The sequence below is a fragment of the Barbus barbus genome (genome assembly GCF_936440315.1).
Source record: "Barbus barbus genome assembly, chromosome: 16".
NCBI lineage: Eukaryota > Metazoa > Chordata > Actinopteri > Cypriniformes > Cyprinidae > Barbus > Barbus barbus.
Window position 1 is genome coordinate 28,738,681 of NC_136744.1, and position 25,052 is coordinate 28,763,732.

Here is a 25,052-nt window from a genome sequence, read left to right on the forward strand (position 1 = left end):
TATATATACTGCTTTATAAAAGTATTTTTAGTGCTTTGTAATGCACTTTAATAATGCATTGTATGATCTCATGAATAATTGTAGCATTCATTGTTACACCTTTAGAAATGATTATGCAGTGAAACACATGACAAACAACCAATTTGTGGGAATTGGCTGGTTGTCAAGGAAATTAATCTGTAAATATTATAATGCATTTTAAGAAAAGATATAATCTGAATACATTTTAAACACTTAATAATGCATTATACATAAATGCTTCAAGTAAAACATTAATGATTTTTTACTATAAAAATGATGACAAAGTGCATCCAGTGTGTTCAGCTCATAAATACGATCTTTCCGACATGATTTGAACGCACCGTTACTTCCTAGCACACATTCGTAGCATACGCCATAACAAGTCACGATCCAAAAATCCTACAGGATATCCTACACAGTTCATGCATGCCATGCTGTTCTACACAAGCTCAAAAATTGAAATCGCAATCCCAAACCGTGTTTGACCTCCAGAGAGAGTTGGAGAGGTGTTACTGCTAAAAACAATCCTTTGTGAGATGCTTACAAAGGTTACCTCTACCTAGAGTCACTGGTTTCTGCTAATCGGTTGTTCATGATGCCCAAAGCACCGACGCCGCCGGAAAAGCCGTTCTGCCGCGAGCTTCCGCACACCGTTCTGGGATATCCGTTCGCTGACTCCGACAGCTGTTTCTGCATGATGGCCAGCGAGATTTTATTGGATCCCGTCAAGTCCCGCATGGAGATCATCTCGCCTGAGAGTCTGCGTCCTTCAGTGTCGCTATCGCAAGGCCTGTCCGAGTCCGGCGTCCGGCCGAAGCGTCCACGTCTGAGGCGTGAGCCGGGCCTGATGGCATTGCGGCGTCCCAAGAAAGCGTTAGCTTTGCTGCAGCGCTGGCAGCACAAGCAGCTCATTTTCCCCAACATCCAATTGAGGACCTGCTTGATGACGATGGAGATGACGTTGAAGAGCGAGTAGATGCAACATACTCCAGTCAAGATGAAGATGAAGTTGGCCAACCGGTAAAGTCCTTGGTAGCCGTACGCAGCGTTCTGGCTGCTCACCAAATCTCCGAAACCAATGGTGCTGAAGGTGACGAAGCAAAAATACAGTGAGTCCAAATACGCCCAACCTTCGACCGGAGTGTACATGGCCGACGCGCAGCAGGAGATCACGATGGACGATAAACCCAGAATGAGCATCACGTGGTACACCGAGGGTTTCCAACCAGGCAACGTGCTCGCCGCAAAGTCCTGGCAGATCCCCGGCGGGAGGAGGCCGCTGGTCCGCAGACGCCGCAGACGCACGGCCTTCATCACCACGGCCAGCAGGGTAATGATGCGCTCCAGAAAGAGGTTGAAGAACAGGATGGTGGCCGCACAACCCAAAAGACCGTAGAAGATCAAGAAAATCTTTCCAGCTACTGTCACAGGGGTGGTCATCCCAAATCCTGCAGAGAAGAAAACAAAAGGAGCTCGTTAAAACATTGTATTGAATATGAAGCAATATGAAGATCATTTATTTGGTGTCAAAAACCTTTGTGCTTACATTTATTTATTTAATAGATGCATCATGCATCCATTTAAAATCAATGAATGAGAATTGCACAAGCATTCAAATCAAAGGTCATTGTCATTTCACCAGCACTGTAACTAGACTTGACTGCTGGGTCACAAAAAATAGCTGATATCCTCAAAATTTGATGATTCCAATAACGAGTGACCTTCAGCAATGCTGCAGCATTCACGTCCCACATGTATATTAGAAATGGCTAGGAATCGGGTGCTTGGATGATTTATAAAAAAACCCCAAAAAACTCCTCTGAGCGATTTATCTAAACAAACAAACAAAAAAGTATATGATTCTTAAAGTTCACATTAACTTTAAGAATCATATACTTTTTCTTTTGCTTGTTTGTTTAGATAAATCGCTCAGAGGGGTTTGACCAAACGATTAGACAAACTAGGCTTTATTTTTATAAATCATTCAAGCACCCGATTCCTAGCCCTTTCTAATATATATTTGATATGACTAAATATTATTAAATTGTAAAGAAATTCCAGGATCAGTTCCCTCTTTACGTAGGCCTAGTATTTTCATCGGGTCAGTCGTAGAAAAATCTGATTGGTTGATAACTTTTGATGTTTAATCCAGGTGTGAAAAGAATTAATATCTAGTGCAAGAAGACAAAGTTTGAGCGTGCACATGCACGCCTGAGCGAGAGGAGAGACACGTCCGGTTTTGTGCGAGAGCAAAGGAAATCCACGTGCGAGCAGGGATCTACTTTCTACTTTCACACTACAAAAATGTGCTCTCGACATTTGGCAGTAAAATAACGCCATATATATATGTTAAAGGGGGATGTTTTCTAGAGGATTGCATCCTTTGGAGCACATCAGTATAGACAGTATTCTCAATAATTAAAGGATTTCTGGGAGAAAAAGATAAAGGCCTTACACTTTTGTCATTTTAACTGACTATAGTGAGAGGAAGTGAAAATGAAAGAGCACAATGAACTCTATCTGCATTTCCTGAAGGAAACAGCAGTGCTAGAAAGGCAGCAAAAGAACAGCATTAAGATTTCAGGTAAGTTTTGCTGAACACAAATGTTTATAGTTATTCAAGCTTGATTTCATGTGTTTCAAGTCAGAGTGTCACAATTTAATGCATAATGCAAAGCAAGTATATTTATAGCACATTAGTGTATAATTCTATTAATGCAAGTCAATAGGAATTTTGTTACTAATTGAATTACTAATTATACACTTATATGCTATAAACATCTTAAACATACATAAAGCAGCATTGAAGTTATCTACAAAACTGAATTAATTGCAGAAACTACTTAAGTGGAAGACAAATAAATAGTTTGAACGATATCAGAGCACTGCTGTCTTGAAACACTACAAACTATAAAAATCCAGCATAAAAATATGAATTAATACTTTAAAACCATTGTGATCTAAACAAGTAGTGAAATAACTATTAAGCATTTAGTAATAATGAGAAAATTACTTTAATATGTATATTTTGTTTTATATGACTAAATATGAGACATCAAGATAAATACTTTATCACTAAACCACAAAAATCAAGATAAATATAACTTTTGACAGAATATATAGTTATGTGTCATTTCTAATCAAGCTGTAATTTTGTAAAATTATTTAAAAATGTGAAAATATTACTTAATTGTTTGTATTTATGAAACACGAAATGCTCAGTGTTATTCAAAATACTATTATACTTATATTAATTAATAAAAACTATTCAAATTTTTAGTTATGTATTGATAGTTTGAATTGTTATAGTTTTTATTTGTCTATTTTCTATTTTTTATTTCATTATGTTTTTGTAATTTTTTTATTTGTTGTAGTTTTTTATAATATGTCTATATAATTTTTTGTTTTTTTTAAAAATCTGTTATTTTAGTAGATCAAGTTAAACTAAATAAAATGTTTCCATGGTAACTAGCTGAAATAAAATATGTTGAATTTTTTTTAAAATATTTAATTTTAGTTTACATTTTATTTCAAGTAACAACATTTTTTTTTATTGCTTTTAGTTAGTTAACTATAAAAACCCTGAATCAACCTAAGCAAGACAAGAGTCTACACTTTTATTCAAAAAATGTTTAAAATGACAAGCCCAGAGTGCTAAACACACATCTTTTGACCCACAAAATGACAGAATTCACCCGTAATGCATTAATATATACTGTTTGACAAATAAAATAAAAGTCTGCAGAAGCACAAATGCTCATGTTGTGTTCTGGACTGTTAGATAACACTTCAGTCTCAGGAGACACACAAAGAGCAATGCCACAGACTGAGCTGAAACATTTCCAATAAACACTAACAACATTCACTGCCTGGGAAACACAACTGCACATACTATACTACACAACAAAAAATAATGATATCACCGAGCAGAAGAGCGCCCATGTGGCTGATGGCGATGCATAACAGGATCTCCTGAAAACAGCCCATTCGCTCTGGCATAAAACCACATGGCACAATCAAGCAGTGCTCTTTACAAGACAAAAACAGAACAGGATCAAATCTAACCTCTCAGCCGTTCATCTCTAATTAATTAACCCTGCTCGTTTTTCCACTGGCCTGCCGATGAGATGCTCTTGTTAAGAGGGCACTGAGGTTTTGTCTGCCAAGGGCCACCCAGCTCTCTCTCATTAAAATCTCAGTTACCTCAAGCCTTGAACCATCGATTCTGTGCTGTCTCAGAGCCGACACTTCAGACTGGATCTCTGGAGACTACAGGGACAGAGGGAGAGAGAGGCAAACACACCCAAAATAACCTGCAGGACTTAGGACAACAGTCTGACAGATCGCCTTTGTGGAGAATTACAACTCAGCACTCATTCTGCTCGAGTGTGTGCAAATGATCAATGCCAACCATTGTTTTATGGTCTTATATTTGACATTCGGTATAAACAATGTGCCAATATGGAAACAATACACCCCAGCATATACACTCCACATATGCCATCTGTTTTGAAGTCTGCATGCCAATAAATACCTCTTTTCAGAAACAATTGAGAATTAACAATTAGTAAGCGAATAATGTCAACATTAATCAGAATTCACAGCCCATTCATTTCTGTAAAGTAACCAGAGGAGGTCTATAATACCTGCAGAAAGTTATCATTGCATCTCAATGGCATGGAGTATGTGTGTCACACAAAATAGTTCACACAAAAATGAAAATTTGAAAAAAAATGAAAAACATTTACTCACTCAGGCCATCCAAGATGGGTTTGTTTCTTCATCAGATTTGGAGAAATGTAGCATTGCATCAGTGTCTCACCAATGGATGCTCTGCAGTGAATGGGTGCCGTCAGAATGAGAGTCCAAACAGCTGATAAAAACACCACAATAATCCACAAGTAATCCACACCACTCCAGTCCATCAGTTAATGTCTTGTGAAGCCAAAAGCTGCATGTTTGTAAGAAACAAACCCATCATTACACTGTTGCTTCTGGCCAAAATATGAATGCATTATCCATAATAACGCTTCCACCAGTGGAAAAGTCCATCCCCTGTTGTCTCTCACATCAAAATCCTCCCACATACTTGTTTAAAACTGTTTTGGGATTGTAAATGCTGCTTGATGCAGATTTCTCTCCTGATTCAGAAGAGGAAGCCAAAAGCAATGGTTTGTAGTAAAAAACACATTAAATATACATTTTTGGCTTCACAACACATTAATTGATGTACAGGATTGGTATGGATTACTTGTATCAGCTGTTTAGACTCTCATTCTGACTCCAAATCTGATGTAGAAACTAACTCATCTACATCTTGGATGGCCTGAGGGTAAGTAAGAGCTCCTCAGGGCTGCGTACTCTCCCCACTGCTCTTCTCCCTCTACACCAACAACTGCACATCTAAAGACCCCTCTGTCAAGCTCCTGAAGTTTGCAGACGACACCACACTGATCGGCCTCATTCAGGACGGTGACGAGCCTGCTTACAGACAGGAGGTTAAGGAGCTGGCTGTATGGTGCAGTCTTAACAACCTGGAGCTTAACACGCTCAAAACTGTGGAGATGATAATGGACTTCAGGAGAAACCCCGCTGCTCTCCCCCCACTCACCATCATGAACAGCACTGTGACTGCAGTGGAGTCATTCAGATTCCTGGGCACCACAATTTCTCAGGACCTGAAGTGGGACAATCACATTGACTCTATTGTGAAAAAGGCCCAGCAGAGGTTGTACTTTCTTCGCCAGCTGAGGAAGTTCAACCTGCCACAGGAGCTGCTGAAACAGTTCTACTCTGCCATCATTGAATCCATCCTCTGCACTTCAATAACTGTCTGGTTCAGCTCAGCTACCAAATCTGACCTCAGAAGACTATGGAGGGTAGTCCGGACTGCTGAGTGAATCATTGGTACAACCCTCCCCACTCTCCAAGAGCTGTACTTATCCAGAGTGAGCAAAAGGGCTGGTAAAATCACTCTGGACCCCTCACATCCAGCACACTCCCTCTTTGAACTGTTACCGTCTGGTCGACGCTACAGAGCTCTGAGCACCAGAACGACCAGACACAGGAACAGTTTCTTCCCTCAGGCAATCCATCTCATGAACACTTGACAATAAAACACGGAACACACAACTCTGAATTATTTATTCACCACACTTGCTTACTTTTTTATTTATCTAATTTTTTTTTCATTTCAAATGTGCACATCAGACCTGTACACACATAATTGTCTATATTATATATTGTGTTTTTGCTATTTTGTACATTGCATATTTGTATATTATTCTTTTATTATCTGTGTCCTGTCCTGTTGCTGTCTCTCTGTTGCACTGTGGAGCTTCTGTCACTATAACAAATTCCTCGTATGTGTAAACATACTTGGCCAATAAAGCTCATTCTGATTCTGATTATATAAATCAATTTGGAATATAAAGTCGCAGCATGATTCAGATGATTAAAAAAAGCAATTTATATTCCAGAAAATCTGGTAAGCGTCATGTTGCCTGGCTTACGGCATGTTACAGTTTTTGTGCTGGTATGTCATGCAGCAAGTCATATGAGCGCTTCACTGCGACAGATGGTTTCAGCTCATTTCCAAACACAATGCAGCACACAGCAATCTTTGCCTCACAATATGCCAGCACAGTCTAGCTATTTAGCACCTCCGAAAAAAACATATAAACACCCTGCAAGCACATAAAAACATCATTGTTCGCGTTGACAGTAAGTTCACCAATCTGGCATTTTTCCTGCCCTGGACAGAGGCCATTTCAGTTGTCCTGCTGTCTTCCGGGATCGTATGCCAGATACAGAAAATACAGAGATGATAAGGTGTTTTTATTTTCCTGTGACGAAGAGGAAATCATTAGTCACCGGCTGGAGTGCAGGGGGTCTGCGGAGAACGGGTTCAGGGTGTGATGGGAAGGAGGAGCTGAGTAAGAAGTATCTGGTGCTTTCCCTACACTACAATACACTACCATCTGCCCATCACTCGCCCCGTTACACATCATGTGCCTGATTACTTACGGTTACACAAACACGTGACGCACACCAGTTTGTTTTGGTGTTGAACAGAAACTTGCGTTTCAGGTTGCATAAAGAAAAAGAGTAGCAAACATTTAATCCCAACATAAAGGTTTCCTCAAGTTGATATGAACTATATTTATTGCACAGTATTTCCCCAAATACAAAACAGTCCTCAATAATTTCATCTCAATAAACAGTCACTTCCAAAAAACTAAATTTTTTCTGATTGAGTGATAAAAAGAAAAATCCAAAATCCCTTTAGTAAAAAAACATTTGACTCTAATATGACAACAAAACGAAGCAGCAATTTTAAATCAATGTTTCAATTTCTCTTCTGGAAATGTATGCATAAATATTAGTTTGTATTTAAATAGATTATGACTTATTTGCATATTTAAACATCAAATTAATGTAATCAATCAACTGGGTATTGTAGTATGGTTATTTATATTTGTTGAAATTTTACTTTATTCACCTGGGGTGTCTTGTCTTAATTTATATCACTGAACACTCATTTACAAACAGTTATGCAGATGTGCGATAAGAAATATTTTGCCATCTCAAAAATATTCTTAAAAACCTTTCAAAATATTGATTTACACTCATTTCAATTATTTTTATTTGCTGTGGTAGCAGACTGGAAAATACCCTGCAAGTGAGCAAGGAAGCATATTTATTATTTATTGATTTTGTACAACAGAGTTGATATGGTGACTTGTACTGTATGCCATGATATCAAAACTCACAGCAGTGAATTCAGCTTGTCTCTTCATACACAACTGCCTGTAAATTGACTGCAATAACAAGAAAAGAATGAATCATAACCGAGCATAACAGAATCCCGTCCACAGCAATGCAAGAGCTGACAACATAAACAAACTTGCAGTTATTTTTGCTTTGATTTACACAGAACAGGAAAAAGAAGAAAAAGAGAGCAAAGGTCTGAATGAGGGAGTGCTTAGGGAGACGTGGGCTGCATGTGTTTGGCTCAATGCTTCATCCTTTTCTTGCGCTCTTTCACACTGTAGCAATTTCATTGGTTGCTGCTTTTGTTTGTGAGAGACGGTCGGACAGATTTTGAAATGTATCACAGCATCTGCAACCAGTTGCATGGTGTCTTTCTAGTGCATCGCTGACGGGCTCACGCTGTGAGTTTACTCTGATCTGGGGCTCCTTGTTGCAGTTAGAAAACATGAAAGACTGACAAGCTTGGAGCTTGTAGTGCGCGCTTCACTGAAGGGGGGCAAAATCTTCTCAAACAAAGCATTTTTGCAATCAAAGAAGTATTTATCTCCCACAAATAATATCTCTTTTAGGGTGACCCTGACCTTCATTGGTTTAAAATATTATATGAAGTTTAAATTATTAAGTTTAAATTGAAGTAACAAAATGACTAAAAACTAAACTAAAAATAAAGCTAAATAGAAAAACAGCATGTGAAAAAAATACTACAATTTAAAATACAATTAAAATATACAATATTATATAAAATAATACACTCAATTACTAAAACATAAAGCTAAATAGAAATATTAAAAAACAAAAGCTAACAATGACATTTTTTTTTATTAATAATAATAATAATAATAATATATACAATAATACACAAAGTATATTTATTTTATACTAAAGATATTAAAATAAAAGCTAATAAAATAAATACCATAATAGTATATAACTAATAATTAAATAAGCCTGACAAAAACAAAAAATACATTTATGCATCAATTTTAATAAGTGTGTAGAAGTACTAAAATTGCTTAAACTAACAATAAAACTAAATCGTTTTTAAAAAGTTAACAAAGCATATAACATAATAACAACATAAATTAAAATACAAAAATATAAAAATACACAGTATATTTATTCTACATTAAAAATATAAAAAAGCTAATTCAAAATATATAGTATAGTAGTATATAAATAATACTAAAACAAGCCTGACATAGACTATCCTTTTGATTCATTTTTAATTAGCAAGTGGGTGTAAATATTACCCAGTAAGAGAGTTATAAGTTCCCTCAGACTGCCTTGCCTCATGAGATCTCGGTAAGAGCCATAAGTATATACAAATTATAAAAAAAAAAACACACCAAAAAAAAAAACATTTCTGGATTTCCTTTCTGTAAACTGTGTTTAAATGGTTATTTGTGCTGTGTTTGAATGGAAGAGCTCACACTGTGTTCAAACATGGGCTTTCACACAGCGTTTGAATGGAAAAGCTCACCTGCACCCCGACGAGAGCTTACAGTGAAGCTGTTTTTGAACTGAGGAAGTCACACAGCGTTCCAACAGTAGATGTGCATTTGCTGGATGAATGGAAAATCCCAGAATGCATTAGAAAGGAGGTTCACACAGCATTTGAACCAAAGCTCACTGTGCAATTTAAAAGAGTGAAGTTAAATTTATTTATCTGTTAAAGAATTATGGCATTGAATTGAATGTGCATTGCTGAAAATTTACTCATCTTCAGGCCATCCAAGATGTAGGTGAGTTTGTTTCTTCATCAGGTTTGGAGAAATGTAGCATTGCATCAGTGTCTCAGCAATGGATGCTCTGCAGTGAATGGGTGCCGTCAGAATGAGAGTCCAAACAGCTGATAAAAACATCACAAGTAATCCACACCACTCCAGTCCATCAGTTAATGTCTTGTGGAGTGAAAAGCTGCGTATTTGTATGAAACAAATCCATCATTAAAACTTCTGGCTAAAATACGAGTCCTCTATCAATAATATTGCTTTCTCCAGTGAAAAACGTTGTCTTTTCTGAATCAGGATTTTAATGAGACGACAAAAGTGGATGGACTTTTTCACTTGAGTAATTATGGATCATGGACTCATATTTCTGCCTGAAGCAACGGTTTAAATTTAAATACATCTTAATGATGGATTAGTTTCCTACAAATGCAGATTTTGGCTTCACGAGATATTAACTGATGGATTGGAATGGTGTGAATTACTTGTAGATTATTGTGATGTGTTTATCAGCTGTTTGGACTCTCATTCTGACGGCACCCATTCATTGCAGGGGATCCATTGCTGAGAAAGTGATGTAATGCTACATTTCTCCAAATCTGATGAAGAAATGAACTAATCTACATCTTGGAAGGCCTGAGGCTGAGTACATTTTCAAAACTACAATTCCCATCATTCTCTGGGAACAAATGGTTAATAAATGACTACTAATCATTGACATGACATTACAAAGAAACACAAACACATCACTGTTTGCTTCCTGTTACTAATTGTTGCCGAATTAATAAAGTCAGTGGTCATAAGGCCTGAACACAGTCTGGTTTGTTCAAGTGTCAGTATTTAATTTTACACACAGCAGTACAGAAGACAGCTCAGCATCCCATCTGTTCTGTCTGTTCATTGATTTATTGCCGAGAAACCGAGCAGCGCTGCCTTTCCCTCTGCATTTATTTCCTTATCGACTTGGACTTGTTTTCACAGTCTGCCACAGACTCTTACAGTTGTTTGTGCAGTTTGCTATGAAAAGATTACTCAGGTGAATGACAGATTTTGATTAAACAAAATGGCGCCGCTGATGGCAGCTATTGTGCGTTGCTCCTCGGTGCTTGTATTGTTTTTGTTTGTTTTTCCTGTTTTTTGTTTTTCAAATAAGATCAGCTTTACCAGGGATGATCTACTGAACATTCGGCAGAACACACCACAAAATCTTCTACCGGTTTTTGATTTTTCGGACGTTTTGCTGGACATTGTAGTTGGCGGAGCTGTAGCTCTGGTCAAAAGCTTCAGGAGGCGCAGACGGGGAAAGAGAGCCGGCGCGCTCGTGAAACTTCGTCAGCGCGGATTTAGAACGGCGTTGCCTAGCATCCATCTGGCGAATCTCCGCTCTCTACCCAACAAAACGGACGAACTCCTTCTGCTCTCCCGGACAAACAAGGACTTTTCTAACTCTGCTGCTCTATGTTTCACGGAAACCTGGTTGAATGGCGACATACCGGACAGCGCGATCCATCTGCCTAATTACCAGCTGATAAGAGCAGATCGGGACACAGAATCAACGGGGAAATCGCGCGGCGGCGGGACATGCTTTTACATCAATGAGAGGTGGTGTACAGATGTAACTGTTTTAAAGAAGATGTGCTGCTCAGATCTAGAAACGCTCTTCATTAACTGCAAGCCGTTCTATTCGCCGCGGGAGTTCTGCTCGTTCATTCTCGTGAGTGTTTACATTCCACCGCAAGCGCACGTGAGCACAGCTCTACAGAAACTCGCTGATCTGATCACAGAGAGTGAACAACAACACCCGGACTCTGTTTTAATCATTCTCGGGGACTTTAATAAAGCAAATCTCTCCCGTGAACTGCCAAAATACAGACAGCATGTTACATGTCCCACCAGAGACAGTAATATATTGGATCACTGTTACACAACAATAAAGGACGCATATCACTCGGTTCCACGAGCAGCTTTAGGACTCTCTGATCACTGTTTGGTTCATCTTATTCCATCCTACAGGCAGAAACTTAAGTCTGCGAAGCCTGTATTAAGATCTGTTAAAAGATGGACTAACGAAACAGAGCGGGATTTACAAGCCTGTTTCGACCTGACTGATTGGTCTGTTTTTGAAGCTGCAGCAAATGACCTGGACGAGCTCACAGAGACTGTAACATCATATATCAGTTTCTGTGAGGACATGTGCATTCCTACCAGGACTCATCTATTCTACAACAATGACAAACCATGGTTCACTGCCAAACTCAGACAGCTCCGTCAGGCCAAAGAAGATGCTCACAGAAAGGGGGATAAAGTCTTGTACAAACAGGCCAAACACACACTGGAAAAGGAGATCAGAGTGGCAAAGAGGAATTATTCTGACAAGCTCAGGAACAAATTCTCTTCCAGCGATCCGGCTTCAGTGTGGCTTGGATTAAAGGACATCACCAGCTACAAAACACCACCCCCCAGCACTCTGGAGAATCAACACCTGGCAGACGACTTAAACGAGTTCTTTTGTCGTTTTGAACGATCACCCCACACCCGCCCAGAACACCCCTCCACACAACCATTCACACCTCCAGCAACCCCTCTCTCCCCCACACCTACAATTCAAATCAGCGAAGACGATGTGTGCCAGGTCTTCAGGAAAAACAAAAGAAGGAAAGCACCTGGTCCAGATGGTGTGTCACCAGCCTGCCTAAAAATCTGTGCTGAGCAGCTGGCCCCCATCTTCACACAGATCTTCAATAGATCACTGGAGCTGTGTGAAGTCCCCTCATGCTTCAAACGCTCCACCATCATCCCCGTCCCAAAGAAACACAAAATTACTGGACTAAATGACTACAGACCTGTGGCACTAACGTCTGTAGCCATGAAATCATTCGAAAGACTGGTTCTGGCTCATCTGAAGGACATCACTGGACCCTTACTGGACCCCCTGCAGTTTGCCTACAGAGCAAACAGGTCTGTGGATGATGCAGTCAACATGGGACTGCACTTCATCCTGCAGCATCTGGACAGACCAGGGACTTATGTGAGGATCCTGTTTGTGGACTTCAGCTCTGCTTTTAACACCATTATCCCGGAAACCCTTCAAAATAAACTAACTCAGCTCTCCGTCCCCACCTCCGTCTGCCAGTGGATCAACAGCTTCCTGACAGACAGACAGCAGTTAGTAAAGCTTGGCAAATTCACATCCAGCACTCGAACCATCAGCACTGGAGCTCCTCAGGGCTGTGTCCTCTCCCCACTGCTCTTCTCCCTCTACACCAACGACTGCACATCTAAAGACCCCTCTGTCAAGCTCCTGAAGTTTGCAGACGACACCACACTGATCGGCCTCATCCAGGACGGTGACGAGTCTGCTTACAGACAGGAGGTTAAGGAGCTGGCTGTCTGGTGCAGTCTCAACAACCTGGAGCTTAACACGCTCAAAACTGTGGAGATGATCGTGGACTTCAGGAGAAACCCCCCTGCTCTCCCCCCACTTACCATCATGAACAGCACCGTGACTGCAGTGGAGTCATTCAGATTCCTGGGCACCACCATCTCTCAGGACCTAAAGTGGGATATTCACATTGACTCCATTGTCAGGAAGGCCCAGCAGAGGCTGTACTTTCTTCGCCAGCTGAGGAAGTCCAACCTGCCACAGGACTTACTGAAACAGTTCTACTCTGCCATCATTGAATCCATCCTCTGCACCTCAATAACTGTCTGGTTCAGCTCAGCTACCAAATCTGACCTCAGAAGACTACGGAGGGTAGTCCGGACTGCTGAGCGAATCATTGGTACAACCCTCCCCACTCTCCAAGAACTGTACTTATCCAGAGTGAGCAAAAGGGCTGGTAAAATCACTCTGGACCCCTCACATCCAGCACACAACCTCTTTGAACTGTTACCATCTGGTCGACGCTACAGAGCTCTGAGCACCAGAACGACCAGACACAGGAACAGTTTCTTCCCTCAGTCAATACATCTCATGAACACTCAATAAATAAACGTAGAACACACAACTAATACATTATCCATTCACCACACTCACTTATTTTATTTTCTCATTTCTAATTTGCACATACTTCACCTGTACATACATAGTCGCCTATATTATATATTATATATTGTGTATTTTTTATTTTTTTTTGCTGCTTTGTACATTGGTTATTGGCTATTTCCTGTTATTTTGTTTCATTACCTGTGTCCTGTCCTGTTACTGTCTTTCTGTTGCACTGTGGAGCTTCTGTCACTACAACAAATTCCTTGTATGTGTAAACATACTTGGCCAATAAAGCTCATTCTGATTCTGATTCTGATTTTTATACATCATGAAAGAACGACTGGCTGAGGCAGCATTCATCTCAGCTGTAGAAGTGAAGTTTTGAAGTCCATGTTACAGCAAAGGTTCTTGTCTTTTAAAGCATAGTGCTTACTACAAAAGAAGCTCATTGCCCTTTCTTGATTTATATTTGTGACACAAAGCTCCAGACTGTCTTGCATTGTCTTGCAATGCACAAATTGGGAAATGTGATAGGTCATGCATGCATTTTATGCATACAGAAAATTAGCAAACTTTGCACATTCTGCACTCTACAGAAATAGTATGAGTACTACACCACAAAAAATAACTTCTTTGTTTTAAAGGGGTCATATGACGTTGCTAAAAAGAACATTATTTGGTGTATTTGGTGTAATACAATGTGTTTATGCGGTTTAAGGTTCAAAAAACACATTTTCCACATACTGTACATTATTGTTGCTCCTCTATGCCCCGCCTTTCTGAAACACATAGCTTTTTACAAAGCTCATCGTTCTGAGAAGCGTGGCGTGCTCTGATTTGGCAGCTATGTGTTGTGATTGGACGAATACCTCAAGCGTGTGATGGAAATGTTACGCCCCTTACCGTATTGTGATGCCGTGTCCCGGTGCGATGAGACAAAAACAATAAAAACCCATTATAAACGTGGCATTTGTCGCATCCAGTGGGGACATAATTACTGATTATAATGACTTATACTGTCTTTTTACGCGTTGCATCACTCCGCGTAAACATGTCTGCATTTGTGATCGGAGCACATGGGGAGGGAAAACACACAAAACAGGGATGTGTTGCCAAGTTAACAAAAGAAAAAAACATTTTTACCTTAAGAGGACACCGAGGATGAAGAGATAAAGTTTTGACTGCTTTAGGATTAACAGAATTTGGGATAGTTTCCATATACTCCTCTAGATCAACTTTGCATAAAGAAAAGGTTAAGAGCCAGATTTTTGTTAATGTATGTGAAATTTAGCCAGCAGGATATTATATTTTATAGAGTTTTGGATATTTTAACTAGAAAACAAGACAAAAAAATGTTCATTAAGAGTGACTATGACTTTTTAAGTGCATTATTTCTCAGCGTGAAAAAGAAAAATATAAACTGGAGATCCATATCATGGCATCCCTAGTGGCTTGGCATAGCATTACAATATACAGTTTACACATTATGTTGAAAACATGCTGGTTTTTACTATGAGAAATTTTCTCAGTACATTACAGTATTGTCTGCATGTCTCATTTCATCACTATAAGTAGGATGCAGAGCCTGTTAAAAACCTGCCCAGCACAACTGTATTTTGTGAGAGTAGTCTGTGCTGTCCATTCTTGTCTGCTTGGTATTATATATACAAAAATCTGTTTAAACAAAGGCTCAGCAAAACTGCACAAAGCGCAGCACTTTCCCCGAGCAAACACACCTGTCCCCCTGGGCATTTTCTAAAGGCTGAACAAAACCACTTATATCTGCATAAAATCTGTTATATGATTCAATGAGCACAGCATACAAAACACATCATGCGTTCGAGAACCAATTGCAGTCATTCATACTCTGATAGCACTCATGACACACTCCTAAAGTGGAGAGCACTCGATCTATGATACTGTCCGTAAATGAAGAAGAGCTGGAGATATTAGCACAGAGACATGCTTGAGTTCACGTGAAAGTGAAACAGAGAGAGGGAGAGTCCAGAAAAGGTCAAAGCTAATGGCTAAAACCACAGATATAATTCTTGCATTTTAGAAAAATGTGTCTATCCATCACTAGTTAATTCATATTATAGATAAGCACTGACCCTTTCAGCTGATGTCATGGTGGTGCATTTGACTTTCAGAATTGTTCTTAGGGAATCTTAAGCTTATCCTGACCAAGAATCATCTACTAAGAGAAGATGAGACACATAAAGTGACCTTTTTTCCCCCCAAAGTTGTTTTACAAGACAATATATATATATTTTTGTAATATCTAAAAGATTTAATAAATAAAATATCATCAGCCTGGCAAACTTTTGCAAATCAACTCACTCTTTCTCATAAGCAAATTTATACACTGTTTCAAAGTTGTAAATAAAATATTGGAGTATGTTTTAGGAAATACTATTTTCTACTTCAGAATGCTATAAAAATTAGCCATGTCCAAAGGGTAAAGGGGGAGGTGTTGCTACAATTTATAGCAATATTCTCAGTATTTCTCAGAGGGCAGGCTTTAAGTATAACCCGTTTGAGGTTATGGTGCTGCATATAACATTATCTAGAGAAACTCGTGTTAATGATAAATCCCCTGTGATGTTTGTACTGGCTACTGTATACAAGCCACCAGGGCACCATACAGACTTTATTAAAGCATTTGCTGATTCTCTATCTGAGTTAGTACTGGCTGCAGATAAAGTCTTAATTGTTGGCGATTTTAATATCCATGTCGATAATGAAAAAGATGCATTAGGATCAGCATTCATAGACATTCTGAACTCTATTGGGGTTAGACGACACGTTTCAGGACCTACTCATTGTCGAAATCATACTCTAGATTTACTACTGTCACATGGAATTGATGTTAGTGGTGTTGAAATTCTGCAGCAAAGCGATGATATCTCAGATCATTATCTAGTCTTGTGTAAACTCCATATAGCTAAAACGGTTAATTCTACTCCTTGTTACAAGTATGCTAGAACCATCACTTCTACCACAAAAGACTGATTTGTAAGTAATCTTCCTGATTTATCTCAATTCCTCAGCATATCCAATAGTTCAGAACAACTTGATGATGTAACAGAAACTATGGACTCTCTCTTTTCTAGCACTTTAGATACAGTTGCTCCTTTACGCTTAAGGAAGATCAAAGAAAACAGTCTGACTCCGTGGTATAATGAGCACACTCGCACCCTAAAGAGAGCAGCCTGGAAAATGGAGCATAGCTGGAGGAAAACAAAACTAGAGGTATTTCGTATAGCTTGGCGGGAAAGTACTCTATCCTACAGAAAAGCATTAAAAACTGCTAGATCTGATTACTTTTCGTCTCTTCTAGAAGAAAACAAACATAACCCCCGGTATTTATTCAATATAGTGGATAAATTAACGAAAAATAAAGCATCAACAGGTGTTGGCATTCCCCAAGAGCACAGCAGTAATGACTTTATGAACTACTTTACTTCCAAGATCGATACTATCAGAGATAAAATTGTAATCATGCAGCTGTCAGCTACAGTATTGCATCAGATAGATCCCCTGAGGAACAATTCCACTCATTCGCTGCTATAGGAGAGGAAGAATTGTATAAACTTGTTAAATCATCTAAATCAGCAACATGTATGTTAGACCCTATTCCATCTAAACTACTAAAAGAGCTGCTTCCAGAAGTCATAGATCCTCTTTTGGCTATTATTAATTCGTCATTGTCATTAGGATATGTCCCCAAAAACTTCAAATTGGCTGTAATTAAGCCTCTCATTAAAAAACCACAACTTGACCCTAAAGATGTGTAATATTAACTCACTAACATATACAATTTAATTTACTTGGACAAAAACCTGTGTTGCTTAAAGTTGCTTTGCAGTGAGGTAAAGCTTGAGGTAAAGCTGAAGCTTGTGATTTGTGTGCAATACACATTCGACGGTCAGTGAGCGCTTCGTGATGGGTCTGTAGGTAACTTTGCACAGATGAGATACAAAAGCTCTTTGATGCGGTGTAGAACAGGCAGCTAAATTTACACCGGCACATGGGAGGGAATGCCATGTCCAAAATCTGAAGAATAATGCTGATGCACTGCAGAGTTCTCAGGCTGGCTCTCCTGACAGTTTTAAATTTGATGAAAAGATAGTAAAAAGTTTCAATAATGCTCAGAAGTGCAGGATCTGCAAAGCTCCTGACCGCTTTAGTAATGACCCCATACCATTTTACAGAACGAGGGCAGGTGCAGCTCGGCAATACTGCGCTCTTACCACCAATTCAATCAAGGATCCAGTTTTAACAGGAAAATCCACTTAAGTGAATATTGCAAAAACAAGCCACACACACACACCGAAAAGCTTTAACCACTTTTAGTAATGATAGACTACAAAGGAAAGGTTGTAGAGGTTAATCAAAGCACTAAACCTCAGTATAATTATCCCCTCATTTAGTGTAGGTTGAGTTTCTTCTAAAGAAAAAGGTAAATGTTTCGCTACTGAGCTACAATTTTAGGTTCTTCCAAAACATAAGGAGTGCTAGCTTTCCAGGAAATCTAATAAAGTAACCATAAAGTCAGTCAGGGCCGGCGCTAGCTATAGGCAGAGCAGACGATTGCCTAGGGCCTCGGGCTTTGAGGAGGGGCCTCTATAACTGTAACATCTCCTATACACCAGTCCCCCAGTCAAGACGGGCAGAAATGCTAGCCTCATTGTTTATTGGATATAGTTGAATTGTCACTTATCTGCAATTAAACCAATTAATGTTGCAGTGTCAAAGCGGGTCCCGCCTTCTGAATGTTTGCGTAACAAGCGCATCTTTAATGAGTTGTGAACTATGTGATGCAAAAGGCTAAATAGGCACGCAAAGAAATAATATTTCAAGTCTTCCGAGGCAAAATGATTGATTTGTGAGAGGAACAGACGTTAGGTGCTCCAATGAAAGTAAAAATGTATATATAATTATTTCTATTTTTTGAAACTGAAAACAATGGAGGACCCTTCACGCCGAAAAGTGACGCTAAATGGTCCTGACCAAGCTTCAATATGTGACGAGTTGGGATGAGACTGTGTTGCGCCGCTTTATTATGAGTTTAAAAGAGCGCGAGCGCCCTTTGACGCGCCCAGACGCAACGCTTTGAATTTGCGCGTACAATGAATGACATCGCGCCGGGAGCTGACTAGCAAAATAGCTACAAAAGTAAAACCAGAGAAGTTTGTATTCAATGCAAATTCAAAGCAAACACTAGAACATTTTCTTAATGGTTTAAGGATCTCAGGTGTATCTTCTAAATTCGGCTGATGATTAGGATTACTGCTCAAACATAACACTTACAGTTTCTGTTTCAAATTACTTTTTTTCTGCTTAGTAGCGATCGCGTCTTTCTGTTCCACTTGATTTGTGTATGTATATGTCATATTTAAGGTAACAATGTAATACATAATATCATGATATTAATAATATGACAATATCCTGCCCACCCAGCTAGGGAAAAAATTATAAAAGCACTTACTAAAATGGTGTGTTAGATAAATAATAGTATAGTAAAGTGATAGTAAAGACTTATATTGTTATAAAAGATTTATATTTTTATTTAATATAAATACAAAAAATCCTGAAAAAGTATCACAGGTTATAAAATAAACATTAAGCACTGTTTCTAACATTGATAGTAAATCAGCATATAGGTTTAATAGGATGTGACACTGAAGACTGGAGTAATGGCTGATGAAACAAACATTTTTGCATCATCGTTTTGCATCACAGATACATATTTTAAAGTATAGTAAAATAGAAAATCATTACTTTAAATTGTAATAATATTTCACCATATTATTGTTTTTTTCCCGTATTTTTGATCAAATAGGCTAAATCCAGGCTTGATGAGCATAAGAGACTTCTTTAAAAAACATTTAAAATAGTAATTTTCTAAATGTTTCTACTGTATAAGTATAAATATACAACATCTAAAGTTAAATGTTGTATAAATGAAAAGGTTAGGAATAATATTTGTTTCAAGTGCTTTTTATTGGGGGTGGGGGGGGGGGGGGGGGGGGCTCTAACATTTTTTTTGCCTAGGGCCTCCTAATGTCTAGAACTGGCCCTGAGGACAGTGACAATATCAAAGACGACGACGTCCATAAACCTGAATGTCTCATCACTTTCTGACAAGACAAGAGTCCAGTCGAGCCACGAGTTCATCCATCAAATCTTCATTAACCGACAGCAGTAATATTTGGGTGGAGAGTGGAGCATCTGAGTGGCGCGCAGAACACAAAATTGACAGGAGCAGCTCCGGTGGAGATTTGATCTAAAACTTGACACACAGCTCATTTCTCCATCACTCTAAGTTACCGAAACCACACATGAAAACACGCAACACACTGTTGATGTGCATCTGCGCAGCAAAGCAGCTCTCTCTTGCGCTGTATGACGTGACACTTGTTCAGTCCTGTTCCGTTCACACAGCGCACGTGTTCCGAGAATGTGGTTGTGATTCCTGAAAATTTACGGGTGTGAGTTCGGTTATAGGAATGCTGTTGTCACGCCTGTAAATAACCGAACTGTGTGAGAACGTAACCGTACAGGGACTCAAATACAGGATTAACAACCATATTCTGCTGCTGTGTGAACGTGGCCTAATTTGAGGGTATTCTCATCACATTGGGAGGAAAGGTTAAGGAAAAACAGCTCTTTAATATGTACCTCCCCCCTTTTTCAAGAGACCATAAGTAATTGGACAGTTGACTCAAAAGCTGTTTCATGGACAGATGTGGGCTATTCCTTCTTTATTTCTACATCAATTAAGCAGGTAAAAGTTCTGGAGTTGATTCTAAAGGCCATTTGCATTTGGAAGCTGTTGCTGTGAACCACATCATGCAGTCAAAGAATCTCTCCATACAAGAGAAACAGACAATTGTTAGGCTTCAAAAACAAAACAAATCCATCAGAGAGATAGCGGAAACATTAGGAGCGGCCAAATCAACAGTTTGGTACATTCTGAGAAAAAAGAACGCACTGGTGAGCTCAGAAACATAAAAAGGCCTGGACGTCCACGGAGGACAACAGTGGTGGATGATCGGAGGATCCTCTCCGTGGTGAAGAAAAACCCTTTCACAACATCCAGCCAAGAGAAGAACACTCTCCAGGAGGCGGACGTGTCTACAATCAAGAGAAGACTTCACCAGAGCAAATACAGAGGGTTCACCACAACAAGCTGCAAACAAGGTAGTGACTTACATTATTACATGCTAGTGACTCTTCACCTTTAAATAAAAATTGTGCAAGTCTTGAATGACCGGAATTATATCTTGTACACACATTTCTAATTTCATAAGTTTTTACTTTCATTAATAATAGCATTGACTTCATATAACATGCATCCCATTCCATATCATTTTTCAAGTGAAATTGGTTCAATATATTCTTGATTCAAAATGAAATAAAAATATTTGTGCACTTTATTTTAGTCTGTTTCTAAACTAGTCATATGAACTCCTTTAATAGTGCTTTCTTGTCCTTTTTTGCAGGTCAGCGGCTCTTTTTTTACTTTATGCTGTCATTGATCGTGCTGCTCTTTCTTATACATTATTCAGAATTTCACCTTTGTGCTCTACGAAAGAAAGTTAAACAGGTTTGGAATGACATGAAGGTGAATGAATGATGGCAGAAATATCTTTTCTGGGTGAACTGTCCCTTTAATGATGGATTGTTGGCTTGCCACTCAGAATATTAGTTTTGTGTAAAAGTGCAGATGCATCCTTTCCAATCAAATCAACATCTTGGTTACTGATGAGATTTGTGATTCACTGAAGACGCATGAGGAGTATGTATGTACATTCAGTGAGGGATGTTTATGAGGTTATTGTGGTCTGTAGATAAGGCCAATGACAGCAACAAATTTGTGGTTAAAACAATAGCTGTCTGCTGTGCTGTTTGTGATTGATCCTCTGTGTATGCAGATGCCATCCTCAGATGGGAATGCTCCGCATTGAGATTTATTTACAATCTTTGTGTGTTTGCCGGGGCAGATCACGTACATGGATCAAGGGCAAGCGCAGGGCTGACAGAGAGGATGCAGGTCAGAGATAAATGTACAAATGGAACAGGCAGTTTTTCCTGGCAGTTATTTGTCACTGTGTGGGTGTATCTGTCCGTCTCAACTGCTGTGCAGCTATAAATGCAAAGATCACTATAAAGAATACATGTTTCGTAGTGCTACTCAGAGATATTTGTGACAACACCCTAGCAACAGCCGGTACACCTTAGCAACCACATATTAATGCCTAAATGACTAAAAACCAAATCAGCATCTGCATTACAAGCACCCAAAACATCTGAGCATTGTTGTGGCAGGTTTTGAAAAGGCAAACCAATCACATTTATTTAAAAATGTTAAAATCCAGTTAATCTTAATAGTTCACTGATGACCACCTGTCAGTTCCTCTTTTGTATTAATGATTTACAGGATAAATGATGCAAAAACAACTGTTTTACAATCAGTCTTGGCCACTGTGCAATGTAAAATCTTCTTATTTATACAGTCAGATTTTAATCCCAATACTCAATTTCTCAGCCACTGTAATGGAATATATTTGCACAAAACAAAAGTCAATCTTGCTACACTATTAAAAATAAACACTCCAACAAGGGATTTTTGCAATTGAATATTCCAAAAAAAAAGGTCTTTTCACAGTTAAACTTGAAAAAGAAAAAAAAAAAAAAAACTTTTCGCATATAAAGGTTCCAAAAAGGGCTTTTTACAAATAAGCATTCCAAAAAGGTCACCTCACAATTAAATTTTCCAAAAAGGTATTTTCGCAAATAAGTGTTCCAAAGGGGGCTTTTCACAAATAAATATTCCAAATAGGACTTTAATTAAATTTATTTTATTTTTTTTTGCAAATAAAGGTTCCAAAAAGGGCTTTTTACAAATAAGTGTTCCAAAGGGAGCTTTTTGTAAATAAATGTTCACTTTTCACAGTGAAGCGCATAGAAGAATCATTATTGGCTTTCAGGGAAAGCTAAAGAAATCTAACTACACTTTATTCCACTAAAAACAAACTTTTGTGGAACGGAAAGTTTCCATGGATGTTAAAATTTCTTCTTGGAGCCATCAGTGCCAATAAAGAACCTTCATTGTTAAGTCTACAAAACATTAATGTAAAACAATATACAGAGGGGTGAAAGCATTATAACAGTCTCGTGGTCTAAACATATGGTGCTTGTGTCCTCTTTATACAGAATTGATGAGCAAAATGAAATTAGTGTTCATGACTAAAATACTGTTCACAAGTTCACACTTACATATAATAAACAGAGTAAAGGTTATGTGTATTTGCGTGCTGTCCGAGGGGAGGGCTCCGAGCTCTAAATTTTGGCCCTAACCCAGAGTAACCATCCCACCCCACCCTGAAGCAGATGGGCTACAGCAGCAGAAGACCACACCAGGTGCTGCTCCTGTCAGCTAAGAACAGGAAACGGAGGCTACAATTCGCACAGGATCACCAAAATCGGACAATAGAAGATTGGAAAAACGTTGCCTGATCTGATGAGTCTTGATTTCTGCTGCTACATTCAGATGGTAGCGATAGAATTTGGCATAAAGAACATAAAAGCATGATCCATCCTGCCTTGTCTCAATGGTTCAGGCTGGTGGTGGTGGTGTAATGGTGTGGGGGATATTTTCTTGGCACACTTTGGGCCCCTTAGTACCAATTTAGCATCGTTTAAACGCCACAGCCTACCTGAGTATTGTTGCTGACCATGTCCATCCCTTTATGACTACAGTGTACCCATCTTCTGATGCTACTTCCAGCAGGATAATGCACCATGTCACAAAGCTCAAATCATCTCAGACTGGTTTCTTGAACATGACAATGAGTTCACTTTACTCAAATGGCCTCCACAGTCACCAGATCTCAGTCCAATAGAGCACCTTTGGGATGTGGTGGAACGGGAGATTCACATCATGGATGTGCAGCCGACAAATCTGCAGCAACTGCGTGATGCTATCATGTCAATATGGACCAAAATCTCTGAGGAATGTTTACAACACCTTGTTGAATCTATGCCACGAAGAATTAAGGCTGTTCTGAAGGCAAAAGGGGGTCCAACCTGATACTAGCGAGGTGTACCTAATAAAGTGGCCAGTGAGTGTATGTGTGTACACACACACCTCTTATCTTTTTAATTGGGTTGATTACTGATTGTGCTCCTCTCGTGTTAATTAGGTTAATTATCTGAACGTGCTCTAACTTTGTTAATAAAACACCATTAAGAGAATCTTCAGTATTTCCAGAAAATAGCATGAAAAGAATGCCCATGTAGTTTATTCACAATAAAAAGGTGAGAGGATTCTCTACATTATGGCAATTGCCAAGAAAATTATGTCACAATGTCAAAAATAATATTACAAAGAATGAATGAAAATCTTGATCATCATTCAGTCTTTTTATTTATTTATTTATTTATTTTTTTTTTTTTTATACAGTCATGGCCAAAAATATCGGCACCCTTGCAATTCTGTCAGAAAATTGTTCCAATTGCAACAACACAAAAAAACAGAGAAGAAAAGTCAAACTTGATAAAATTTCACACAGAACTCAAAAATGGACTGGACAAAATTATTGGCACCTTGTCAAAACCTTGCTTTTCAAGCATGTGATGCTCCTGTAATTTGTATTTAGACACAACTGTGGCAAGTAACAGGTGTGGCCAATATAGTAATCACACTTGCAATCAGTTAAAAATGGAGAAAAGTTGACTCAACCTTTGTGTTGTGTGTTGTGTGTCACACTGAGCATGGAGAAAAGAAAGAAGTGTAAAGAGTTGTCTGTGGATTTGAGAGAAAAACTTGGGACAATCTCAAGGCTGCAAGTCCATCTCCAGAGATCTTAATGTTCTTGTGTCTACTGTGCGCAATATCATCAAGCGGTTTACAGCCCATGGCACTGTAGCTAACCACCCTGGACGTGGACGGAAGAGCAAAATTAATGAATTACAACGAAGGATTGGCCGAATGGTGGATAAAGAACCCTGATTAACTTCCAAACAAATTCAAGCTGATCTGCAGATACAGGGTACAACAGTGTCAGCTCGCACTATCCGTCGCCATCTGAATGAAAAGGGATGCAATGGTAAGAGACCCAGGAGGACACCACTGCTGACACAAAGGCATAAAAAAGCAAGACTGGAGATTGCCAAAACTTATGTGACAAAACCACAATCCTTCTGGGAGAACGTACTGTGATGAGGCAAAAGTAGAGCTTTTTGTTAAAGGACATCATGGCACTGTTTACAGAGAAAGAAATGAGGCCTTCAAAGAAAAGAACACAGTCCCTACAGTCAAACATGGTGGAGGTTCAAAGATGTTTTGGGGTTGCTTTGCTGCTTCTGGCACTGGATGCCTTGACTGTGTGAACGGTATCATGAAATCTGATGATTACCAAAGAATTTTGGGGTGCAACGTAGTGGCTAATGTCAGAAAGCTACGTCTCCACCAGAGGTCATGGGTCTTCCAGCAGGACAATGACCTGAAACACACTTCAAAAAGCACTCAGAAA

General features: G+C 39.0%; 1 protein-coding gene across 1 annotated transcript in view; it reads right to left on the reverse strand.

Annotated features, from left to right (window-relative positions):
- Positions 1-576: 576 nt before the first annotated feature.
- Positions 577-25,052, reverse strand: part of LOC306882583 (potassium channel subfamily K member 12-like) — a gene marked incomplete at both ends in the record, with an annotated part of 39,506 nt that continues 15,030 nt past the window's right edge. Inside the window, one exon of the mRNA XM_079437301.1 lies at positions 577-1,469. Coding sequence (XP_079293427.1) covers positions 577-1,469 — 893 coding nt within the window. The remainder of the gene's footprint in view (positions 1,470-25,052) is intronic.